Here is an 11,174-nt window from a genome sequence, read left to right on the forward strand (position 1 = left end):
CTTCAGTGCCTTCTGTCCCCCAGGTCCGTGTCCCAGCCATGCTCCCCGCAGACGTGCCCCTCTCCCACCTGAGTCCCTCGGCTGCCACTGCCCCCCGCAGCTTCTTTCTTCCCCAAAATCTGGAGCCTCCTGGCCACCCCGGGCTCCATCACCCACCAGCACCTGACGGAGGAGGTGGCCCTCAATGTCACCCTGGAGCTTTTCCTGGAGCAGCAGCCCCCAGGGCAGCCCCCCACTTCGTCTTGAGGACTTCCTGGTGAGCGTCCCCAGGCCCTGTCACATCCCAGCTGGATTCCCTAATTCCCTGGGACTTCTACTCCCTGAGGGCCCTGCTTGCCAAGAGAAGGGACATCCTCTCTTCCGCACCTCCCCCCACCTTACCGCCTGACAATACCCAAGAGTCCTGGTCCTGAAATCAAGAGCCCCCACTCCTTAGAAAGGTCCAGAATTGCCCCGCCCTCGTAGGGCCCAGCACTCTCAATTCCTTGCGCACCTGACCCAAGTGACGGCTGCTGAGAAAATGTGGGCAATGGTCCAATCCCAGGGGCCCTGTCCCCAAACCCACTCTCTCCAGGGCTGCACCCTCCTCACCAATGACCTCTGCTGCCTACTACTTTTTTTTTTTTTAAGATTTTATATATATATTTGACAGAGAGACAGCAAGAGAGGGAAGACAAGCAGGGGGAGTGAGAGAGGGAGAAGCAGGCTTCCTGCTGAGCGGGGAGCCCGATGTGGAGCTCGATCCCAGGACCCTGGGATCATGACCTGAGTCGAAGGCAGACGCTTAATGACTGAGCCACCCAGGTGCCCCTTTGCTGCCTACTCGGGACCTGGGTTTCCTTCTCAGCCGCTCCGAGCAGCCTTAGATGAGGTGTCTCGGGCCAACGCAGCCCAGGACTTCCTGCCAACATCCAGGAACGACCCTGACCTGCACTTCGATGCCAAGCGGCTGGACCAGGGCTCATGCAACTGGCGGGGGCTCTCCGGGGGACCATGGGGGCGGCCAGAGCCCCGGAGCACACCCTGGCCCGTCAGCGCCTCAGCGCCGCGCTTCATGCTTTGCAGGTGAGAATAGGCTGAAATGGTCATGGGGCGGGGGGGCTTCACTCAGGGTCTTCCCATCGCCCAGATAGAAGCTTCCTCACGGTGCCTCCTTGACCACACCTCCCCCTGCTCAAGAAGGGGTGGGGGCTGCTTGCCAAAGCCCTGAGGCTGGTCCCTAGGTCCCTAGGTCCCTAGGTCCGGTGGGAAGAGCAGGAGGCCGATGTGGCTGCAGAGAAGAGGGAGGCGGGAGGTCTGAGGTGGGCCTTTGGGCTCTGAGTGAGATGCGAGGAAACACTGGAAGACTCCCACTGGGGGCAAGCCCCGTCCTGGGCAACGGGCAGAGCCCGTGGGGGGCACTTGGGGTAAGAGGAGGCTTTCCAGATGGGGACCTCAAAGGAGTGGGAGTAAGGGCTGGAGACTGTGGTGACAGTTCCCTTCTGCCCTCTCCCCCCCCCAGGATTTCGACAGTCACAGCAACTGGGTGGACCTGGGGCAGCAGCAGCCACACCCTCAGCTCCTCTGGCTGACGCAGGAGCTCGGGAGCCTGGCACGAGGTACGGCCATGACCCTGGGGCTGGGGGAATCCCGTAGAGACTCATCCTGGCAGCCTACCCAGCCACTGTGTCACATCCTCAGGCCACATAGGATGTGACATTGCTTCTTCTCTGGAATGACCTGTGAGGTCCCCCAGCCAAAGGCCAGGTCACTTAGGTAGTTTCCCCAAGGTCACCCGGGGAGGACACAGCCAGGACCAAGGTCTGCAGACCTCCACTGAGTTCTCTTTCATGTGGCTTCCTCGCCCAACATGGCGTGAAGCATTCAGGGCTCTCCCTCTTAGTCCGCTCCTCCTTCCACGTGCACTATGACCGGAAGCTGCCTCCTGTCCGCTACAAGTTGGCTTCATGTCCACAGCTCACAGACGGCTCAGTCCCTGCAGTACTGCTCCCCACGCTTCTGGGTTTCCTAGCACAGGCCCTGTCTCGAATACTGTCTCATCACCAGATGATCTCCAGGTTTTTGTTCAGAAAGCCTAGAAGAGTACATGTGGGCTTTGGCCAGCCGCGAGAAAGCCAAAGTTCGAGTGGATGGGGATAAAGGTCAGTGGTGGCAGAATCTTGGGCTCTAGACCCCTGTCCTCTCTTCCCAGTAGGCGATCCTACCTGCTCTGATTGTGAGGAGTTGCGCTGCCCCGGGAATTTGCTGGGCTTTACACTCCTCACGTCTGGCTACCTTGGAAGTCATCTCTCCAAACCTCCAGGTACCAGGCAGAAGTAAGGGGAGAAAGGCCCTTCCTTTCCCCTGGCCCTCTCCCTAGGGATTTCAGAACTGTAGGCCCCTTGTCCCATTTCCTATGGCATCACTTCTTGGAAGAAGTTGAGGACGTTGGGAATGGCCAGCTGAGGAGGCCGTGATTGCTGCTGAGGGTGGAGAGCCTCTTACTCAGCTGTTGAGACTTCTCCATTACCCAATGGCAGCTTCTGGGGGTTGACTGGAGGGATCAGGGGATGCACCGTGTACTGTGATCACTGACCCCTCAGGACTCACTCCAGTTTGCCCTCCACAAACCGTCATCTTTCTTGCTGGCCCTTTGCTGAAGACTGAGAGGTCAGGCCAGGTCAAAGAGGGCCTAGTTCTCTTAGGAGGCGGTGGCTTGCCCAGATCGCTTCCCCCAACCCAGAGAAATGTAGCCATGGGGGCCGTTTTGACCGGAGGAGCTCCCAGCCACCACGGGGCGGCATCAAGAAGGATAGCACATCCCCGGGCTTCTCTCCCCACCACATGCTACACCTCCAGGCAGCCAAACTGGCCCTTCTGGCCTCCATCCAGCCTTCAGTCTCCTGAGAAACCGCCTGGGAGACAGGGCTTTCTCCCGGTGAGTGGCCTCTGCGAGATGCGCTCCCTAATGGGCCTGTGCTCCTGGGGTTGCTGAGTAAACAGGGGCTGGGGACAAATGTGCGGACTCTTCCCTGTGTCTTCGGCCTGCCCCCCAGGCTGCTGGACATCAGCCCAGCCTCCAGCCTGAGCTTTGTCGTGGGCAGTATGGGTGAGGAGATCAATGCTGCCAAAATCCAGGCTCGCTACATTGTGGAACAGCGACGGGGCCGCCCCATGGAACCTGTCCACTACGTCCTGGTACCTTTCCAAGATCCGGGTAACTGTGGTCTGGGGAGGACAGTGGAAGGAAGGAAAGTCCAGGGCAAGGGGTAAGTGCCACTGGCGGGGAAGTGGGCCTTGTGGCTCCACTTCCTTAACAAAATGGTAACACTTCCCGTGGTTGAGTCTTTATGGGTACCCGTGTGCATATAGGAAACGATCGGCCACTTCTGTTTCCAAAATGGTAGCACTTTCCGTATGAGGTTAATCGTGATCTGTGCTTAGGCTTCCGTGCTAATCAGCCGTTCTCAATTCTCTCCGTTTCCTGTAGACGGGTGTTGGGATGGGACAGGGGTTGGTGGGCACGGGCCCCCGTGAAGCCTCTGAGACTGCTAGTTGTAGTGTATTTCCTTCCCCCACGGAACCCGAAGTCAGACCATCTGATCTGGGTCGACCAGTCACTGTGCATCCTTAAGCTGATCTTTTAGCCTTTTTTGCCTCAATTTCCTCATCCATAAAATGGGTCAGTATGCGTCTTATCCTGCCTATCTCCTAGGGTTGAAATGACTATCAAATACCCATAGGACTGAGAACTCCCTATGGGCAGGAGTTGAGTCTGATTTACCTGCATAAATCTCACAGTAGCTGGCATTTAATAGGGGCTTCACACACATTTGATGAAGTTTTTTGTGTGTGTGAAGATTTTATTTATTTATTTACGAACGACAGAGGGAGAGAGAGAAGCAGGCTCCCAAGGAGCAGGGAACCCAATGCGGGACTCGATCCCAGGACCCTGGGATCATGACCTGAGCCGAAGGCAGACGCTTAACCATCTGAGCCACCCAGGCGCCCACATTTGATGAAGTTTTGAATAATTAAGAATTTAGCACTTATGGGTCAAAGCACTGTTCTAAGGTTTACAAAATCAGCTCATTTCGTCTTTTTTTTTAAGATTTTATCTATTTATTTGAGAGAGAGAATGAGATAGAGAGAGAGCACGAGAGGGGAGAGGGTCAGAGGGAGAAGCAGACTCCCCGCTGAGCAGGGAGCCCGATGCGGGCCTCGATCCCGGGACTCCAGGATCATGACCCGAGCCGAAGGCAGTCGCTCAACCAACTGAGCCACCCAGGCGCCCTCAGCTCATTTAGTCTTAATGACATTCCGAGGTAAGTACTGTTATTTTTCTGACTTTTCTGGTGAGGAAACTGAGGCCCGGGTCTTTTTCATACTTACACACATACCCAGGAAAGGCCCGCTCAGGACCACAGGAGATGCTGCCGTTCTGCTAAGGAAATGAGGTCCACTTCCCCGCAAGGTAACTAGCCCTTGCCCTGCCCCGCACATATAAATATAAGGGAATGTTGTTATTTCCATACTTGTTTGCCCCTGGAGCACGGCAGGCCTCTTGACTGGGGAGGTGGTCCTGGGTAGGGATAGGGGATCCCTCTCCTCACTCACCTCAACCTCCCTTCTGCCTCCCCAGGGTTTGGCCCTGTCTTTACCACCAGTGACCTTGACAGCTTCTGGCAACAACTCACTGAGATCCATGCCTTGGGGGGGTGGAGAGGAGCCTGAGATGTGCCTGTCAGCCCTGGAGGTCTGCCCTCCCCCTCCCTTCTTCTCCCTCCCCTTTCCAGGTCCCACCACCAAGGGGAACTAGAGCCTTCCTGGGACCTCCACCTCCCACCGCACCCTCAGAGCTTAGTCCCCCTAGCTTCCCTCCAGGGTTCCAGGGTCCTGTTTCCTTCAGTTCTGTCCTCCCTGGTTCTACATTCCCCCGCCGCTGCCATTTTTAATACCAGCGCTCCCCTTCTCTGCCAGCCGGCTCTGCTGCACACCCCTCCACTCTCAGACATCTTTGTCTTCGCGGACGCCCCCCCCAAGGACGCCATGCTCGCCAGCCGGGTGGAATCTTTGACTCAGGAGTGGCGCTGCAGAGTGAGCACAGCTGATGGGAGACCCGATGTAGCCACCCAGGGATGCGGGGAACCCTATGGCGACAACCTCCTAACGAGCCTCACCCCACACTCTTGTGGCTGCACCAGCCTTGGCGTGGGGTCGGAGAAGCAGACAATGAGTGTAACGTTTCTGGATCCCTTATTTGATGCAGAATTCGTATTTGAACGTGTCGCCAACAAACCACTTGAAGAACTGGAGATCTAGTTGCCAACAATCCACCATGTGGGTGACATATGGTGACAGTTACAAGGGAGTGGCAACTACTAAGTGAAGGCCTAGGGGTTGTGTCACTGGGAGACCCTGCAGTGGCAGTCAGAGGGCAGACAGGGAACTTGCCACTGGTCATCAGCTCTGTAGAGCGCCTGGGCACAGGAGACCCCCGTTCACAGTGGTGGACGGCACTGGGAGTACTCAAGAACTGGCCTCTCTTCTGGGTACAGGTGACATTCCTAGTGACTGAAGACCCACTGAGGGTTCAGGGCCGAGCTCGGCGTGAGGTCTTGTCCCCTCTGCATTTTGAGCCATGTGAAGCAGTGGCCCTGGCCTCAGGAGGAGAGGTCATCTTCACCAAAGACCAGCACCTTCAGGATGTGGCCGCCATTGTTGGGGACAGCATGGATGACCTGGTGCGTAAGTGTGGGCGCCCAGAAGGACTAATGTTTTCAGCTGAGCACTAAGGGTGTGGGTGACGACACGGCCTTTTTCTTTCTCGTAGGGTAATGGTTTAACACGGCCGTGTTGCCACTGCAGTCAGAAGGGTGGGAAAGGAAGTTTCTCTCCCTCTGAGATCCATGGCTACCCACCTTCCACATTGCTCCTTCCCTGTGGGTACTGCCCCTGTCCCCTAGCCTTGGCCTCCAAGTAGTCTGTCCTCAGGGCTACCACAGGAAGTCCTGCCATCCTTGAAGGAGGGACAAGAAGTGATGGCCTCACCCTCAATCCCTTGCCTCCACTTTGTGGTTGACCGTAACTCCCTCCCTGGTCCTCTGCCCCTCTCACTGGCCTCCCTTCTCCACATGTGACTTAGTTTCCTTCTGTCTCCACCCTTCTCCTGCCTTTGCTCCTCCCCCATTCACTGCCTTATCTTCTCCCCCACTTTGTGCTTCTGCTCATCCTTCAAGGTTACCCTTCCCCTGGAACCTCCTGTTGTGGTGTCTGGGAGGCCACTTGTGTTCAGTGTGGAAGTGCTGCTCCAGAGGGTCACAGTTCAGATCCACAGGGAGGTCAGCAGCTTCTAGATCAGGAACCCTGCAGGTACTTCCCCGTGTGTGTCTCGAGGCAGGGGGAAGAAGGGAGGAGAATGAAGGGTGACGTATTAAAGGACGGGAATCGTCCTCCACTCCCATCAGGGGTCTCCCAGGGCCAGGAGGAAGGCGAGGGGCCTCTAGGTCACACGCGCCGCTTTGGGCTCTGCATGGTTACCATGAATGACCCCCCACAGACAGGGACCTGGGCGATCTGGGTCACAGCTGAGGATGCGCCCCAGGTGAGAGGGCAAGGTAAGGAGGGAGATATTCCTGGGAAGGGAAGGGAAGCCTGCAGAGCTCGGAGAACACTAGCAGTCACATTCATCGCAGGAAGGTCTCTGATTGCCTTGGCCCTCCTCAGCTCAGACATCCCTGGACTTCCTCTTCTACTTTCGGATTCCCATGGAGGATGGCCCCCACCCTGGCCTCTACCCCCTGACTCAGCCAGTTGCAGGTATATCTATCCCCCTGCCCCAACTTGCCCATTATTATTTTTTTTTAAGATTTTATTTAGTTTTTCGAGAGAGAGAGAGCACGAGCGAGAGCACAAGTGGTGGGGAGGGGCAGAGGGAGAGGAAGAAGCAGGCTCCCCACTGAGCGAGGAGCCCAATGCGAGGCTTGATCCCAGGACCCCGGGATCATGACCTGAGCCAAAGGCAGATGCTTAACTGAGCCACCCAGGTGCCCCCATTATATATTATATATATAATTATATATTTAAATTTTTATTGAGTTATAACATATTTAATGAAGTGCACCAAACTGAAGTACACACTGGATGGATTGCATATAATGCACCCATGTAACCATCCTCCGTCCAAGATTTAGAACATTTCCAGCATCCCAGAATCTTTCCTGACGCTGCCCAACAATATCCCTCAGACGTAGCCCCTTTCCTCCATCCATACTCCTCAGGGGTAACCCCTATTCCAAAAGCCATTTGTTTTCTTCTCCCTGTCTCCGAATCTCCTGCGGACCATCGTTCTCCCCTCCCGGCCCCTGTCCCAGGCCTCCAGACCCAGCTGCTGGTAGAGGTGACAGGGCTGGGCTCCCGAGGCAACCCCGGAGATCCTCGGCCACATTTCTCCCACGTCCGTCCTTCGAGGGGTCCCGGAGGGTGCCGAGCGGGGCCGGGTGCCTCTGGAGCCCACGGGACCGCGGAAGCGAGGTGTCCTCGCGGCCTCGCTGCCGCCCGCGCTTCTGTCCACCGCGCGACCCTTCTCTCTCGAGCTGGTCGGCCTGGACGGAGAGAGGCGGGGCCCGCACCGAGCGGCCGCCCCAGCCCTGCACCATGGTCCCGGCGCTTCTGGAGGCGAGACGCCAGGGGAAGGTGCGCGTGGGGCCCCGAGAGAGCCGCAGCAGCTCCTACCCTGACACGCCCTCCGCCCTCCTCCTCCGCAGCTCGGCGGCCCCCCGGGGTTCCTGGCTCCGGGCAGCAAAGTCAGGCTCAGCCTCCGCATCGCCAGCTTCTCGGGCCCTCAGGATCTCGACCTTAGGCCATCTGTCAGCCCCAGCTTCCCTCTCACCTCCAACCTCTCCCCCGAACCCTCCTGCTCAGTTCTGGCCCACCTTTCGGTTCCCGGGCTTGGGAGTCTGATGCTTTAAGCCCCGCCTACAGCGGCCCCCTCCGATGGGCGCTTAGAGTCTCGCCTCACCTCGCCTCCCTGCCAGCGCTTGGCTGGGACCCTCGGACCCTCGTACCCTCGGCTCTCAGCTCTTCGGAGCCCGGGCCTTCAGCTGGGTGTCTGTGTCCACTTGGCAGGGTTCGCCTGGAACCGAATGAGTCCGCCGGGGGACGCCTATGGTTGGAGGTCCCGGACTCAGCCGCGCCAGACTCCGTAGTGACGGTGACTGTGACCACGACAGGTCGCAAGGCCAGCCCAGTGCCCCCGACCCACACCTTCCTCTGGCTCCTGGTGCTGGGCCCGGCCCCGCAGGTGAGGCACCCCCATTCCCATTGCAGACCACGCAAGCTAAGGGGAGGGCGCTGTAGGCTTAATTTGGGTACAGACACCCTGACAGTCTCCCCCTTCTCTGCAGGACCCGCTAGCCGCCCCTGCCCACTCCATCTGGCCCCATCCTCGCCTCAACCAGCCCTGCCTCCACTTTGGTGACTCGGGGAAGGGCGGGGGGAGGGCGGGTAGGCAGCCCCTGGTGGGGCACAGTTGGAGGGGTGCTGCTTCTGTTAGGCCTGGCCTCCTGGTGACACAGGAGGGATGGGTCTCCAGAGCTATTTTCAATCCTGCTCCTTTGGTGAGAAGGTAACATGGGCCTCAGGACCCCACCTCTCTCAGCTGGAGGTTTTCTCTCTCATGCACTTGTCCCTCTCTTTCTTAGTGAGATTGGGATAGAAGGCAATGGATTTTCCCACAGTGCACTTTCTCTAACCCTGGTGGGAACCAAACCAAATACCTCTTTGTGGAGAAAGTTGGTTCCTATCTCTCCACAGCATCTCTTCATTCCACTATTTATTCATGCTTTCCTAAGCTCAGGTAGAAGTAAAGATGTATGGGGAGGAGACTAAGGTTGGGAGTGGGGTTTATTTATAGAATTGTTCTTATTTGAAATTCTGAAGAAGCCCCTATTTTATTTTTGTATTTAAAGTTGAAGGACAGGGCACCTGGGTGGCTCAGTTGGTTAAGCGACTGCCTTCGGCTCAGGTCATGATCCTGGAGTCCCTGGATCAAGTCCCGCATCGGGCTCCCTGCTCTGCGGGGAGTCTGCTTCTCCCTCTGACCCTCTTCCCTTTCATGCTCTCTATCTCTCATTCTCTCTCTCTCAAATAAATAAATAAAATCTTAAAAAAAATAAAGTTGAAGGACAGTTTCAATAAACATGTCTTCTCTAGAGACGGATTTCAAAGAAAGATCATTTATGCATATCATATAAGGGAGAGTGAAGGCATAAGACACCGAGAAGATGAAATGGAAGTTTTCAGTTGCAGAGAAGAAACTTTACATCAAGATGTTTGGACTTCAGTTGACCCACCACCTGGAGCCATTTATCTGTTAAGTCAAGAGGCAGAATGAGGAGACTGGGGTTTCTGAGTCAGCCTCCCCCCTCACCAAATGAGGAAACCCAGAGGAGGCTTTATACATGGGTTGGGCCCCTCTGCATCTTGGGGCAGCCCGGCTGAGTGGTCTCGCCTTTTGGCTGAATGCCTCCCTTCTGCTGCCTCGACAACTCCTGGAGAAAGGAGAGAAACAGTGTGGGCATCTGTGCTGCCCCGCCCCCCGCGTGGGCCCAGGGCTTCCGCCCTCCCCCCCACTCCCCTACAGTTTACCTGTTGCTGCCGTAAGTTCTGCTTCCTTGGCCTTCCCTTCCAGTCCTGGGCAGGACAGGAACTAGCCTTATTTAAGGGATGTGGGGAGAACTGGGGGGGGGGGGGAAGGGCAGGATTTGCTTTTTTCTGTTAAACCAGTGTTGATCCCAAGTCCCCTCTCTTCCCTCACTTCCCAAAAGTCTAAACGAAAAACAATAACTCACCTTCTGAATCAGATTCTGCAAACACATGTTCACCTTTTGAATCTGGGCTAACTGGGGGCCATGAGGCTCTGAGTGTAAATCTGTTAGAAAATTCTAAAGGAGGAGTTGGAGGCTGACAACATGGTGAAAACATGGTGAGGTCCATCTGCCACTCTTTCTGTCACCACAGGCCATACCTCTTCTCCATCTGGGTCCCCTCATCTCAATAGCCCTCAAGGTAGCTGGAAAAATCAGATACTCTCCACTCCCATCTCTTTGAAATCCAGTTCTTCTATCCCCCTCAAATAGCACAGTACCCCTTTCCTTCCTTATTCTTTATGGATCCTCCCTGTCTAGTCCTAACCCATTGGAATAATCCAGGCCACTCCCCCATCTCAATGGGGTGATCCAAACCATGGTCCTCTGAATGGAATGCAGACCGGCCCCCTCCAATCCCAACAATGAACACCAACCTAACTGCTTGGTGGCATCCAGTCATTACAATGCTGCTTCCAGTTCATGATCCCTGCCCGTTAACTCTGGCCTTCCCAGGGTGGTGTCAGGCTGTCCACATGTCCCTGCTCCCGCACACCACACAGCAGCCCCGTACCTCACCAAGAGCCCCTAGGTGCTGCTGTTGTTGCAGTGCCTCCCTCAGACGGCCCTCAAAGCAGGCCTGGCCGCGCTCCAGCAGCTCCAGCCCCTGCCACAGGGCGTCCTGCTCCCTCTCCAGAGCCTGCATCCTCTGCAGCTGGGAAGGCAAGAAGCGGAGGCTGACTTGCTCCACAGCAGGGCTCTGGGCCGTGGCCCTTCGTCACAACCCTTGGCTGGGTTCACTGTCTGGTCACGGAGTGTGAGCCCAGACTGACCACTGAGCACCTGGAGGGCAGGGGAGGCAGGGGAGAAGACTTATGGGTCCTCAAAATTGAGGGGAAATGTAGGGGCAGATCCAGGGAGTGGGCTTCCCTGGGACCTCTTGCTGGACTAATACTCACCCAGAGGAAGAAGCTCCGGGCCCCTGGGTGCCGGCGGCTTGTCCCCAGTGGCAGCAGCAGAACCGTGTAGGGAGCCCCGCCGCGGGGCGGCCCGCCAGGCCCCTGGCTCCCCATGGCTCCGAGGTGGGAAGGGCGGAGCCACGCCCACTGGCGCCTGGGCTGGCTCCTCCCCTCCGCCCCCCCCCTGCCCTGTGCGCGTCCTACCTTCTTTTCCAGCCCCCCCCCCCCCCCGGGGCCCTTTCTGCTGTGTCTGTCTGAGGCTGGGGTGTTCCTACTTAGGGGAAAGATCGTCTCTGTTGGGTTTCTCTGTCTTCCTTCTCATCTGCTTTTGTAGGGTCTGTTGAAAGGGCTGGTCCTCGTGACGTCCCCC

General features: G+C 56.9%; 2 protein-coding genes across 4 annotated transcripts; one reads left to right on the top strand and one right to left on the bottom strand.

Annotated features, from left to right (window-relative positions):
• The first annotated feature begins 38 nt into the window (after positions 1-38).
• VWA7 (von Willebrand factor A domain containing 7) lies at positions 39-8,994 on the top strand. Its single transcript, XM_025862237.2, is given in 24 exon segments — positions 39-85; positions 87-228; positions 230-256; positions 575-600; positions 811-959; positions 962-1,065; positions 1,502-1,598; positions 2,192-2,302; positions 2,723-2,869; positions 2,872-2,917; positions 3,036-3,196; positions 4,622-4,692; positions 4,694-4,735; positions 4,960-5,076; positions 5,538-5,723; positions 6,219-6,351; positions 6,447-6,596; positions 6,706-6,798; positions 7,353-7,438; positions 7,440-7,619; positions 7,621-7,656; positions 7,746-7,882; positions 8,104-8,281; positions 8,395-8,994. Coding segments are annotated over 24 exon segments (2,622 nt in total). The 3' UTR covers positions 8,551-8,994.
• A 217-nt stretch (positions 8,995-9,211) lies between these two features.
• SAPCD1 (suppressor APC domain containing 1) lies at positions 9,212-11,040 on the bottom strand. 3 transcript variants are annotated; one of them, XM_073884755.1, is made up of 6 exons: positions 10,805-11,040; positions 10,420-10,560; positions 9,831-9,923; positions 9,628-9,717; positions 9,441-9,530; positions 9,212-9,349 (listed from the first exon to the last, which is right to left on the bottom strand). In XM_073884755.1, the coding sequence occupies exons 1-6, from the start codon at positions 10,916-10,918 to the stop codon at positions 9,320-9,322; spliced, it is 558 nt and encodes a 185-aa protein (XP_073740856.1). In that variant the 5' UTR covers positions 10,919-11,040; the 3' UTR covers positions 9,212-9,319. The 3 variants fall into 3 exon arrangements, with proteins under 3 accessions (XP_073740856.1, XP_073740857.1, XP_025718059.1); XM_073884756.1 differs by having other exon boundaries at positions 10,420-10,688; positions 10,805-10,927; XM_025862274.2 differs by lacking the exon at positions 9,212-9,349 and having other exon boundaries at positions 9,435-9,530; positions 10,805-10,934.
• Positions 11,041-11,174: the final 134 nt, after the last annotated feature.

This window comes from Callorhinus ursinus, unplaced genomic scaffold (genome assembly GCF_003265705.2).
Source record: "Callorhinus ursinus isolate GAN/ISIS: 27379988/994484 unplaced genomic scaffold, GSC_fseal_2.0 scaffold59, whole genome shotgun sequence".
Classification (NCBI taxonomy): Eukaryota; Metazoa; Chordata; class Mammalia; order Carnivora; family Otariidae; genus Callorhinus; species Callorhinus ursinus.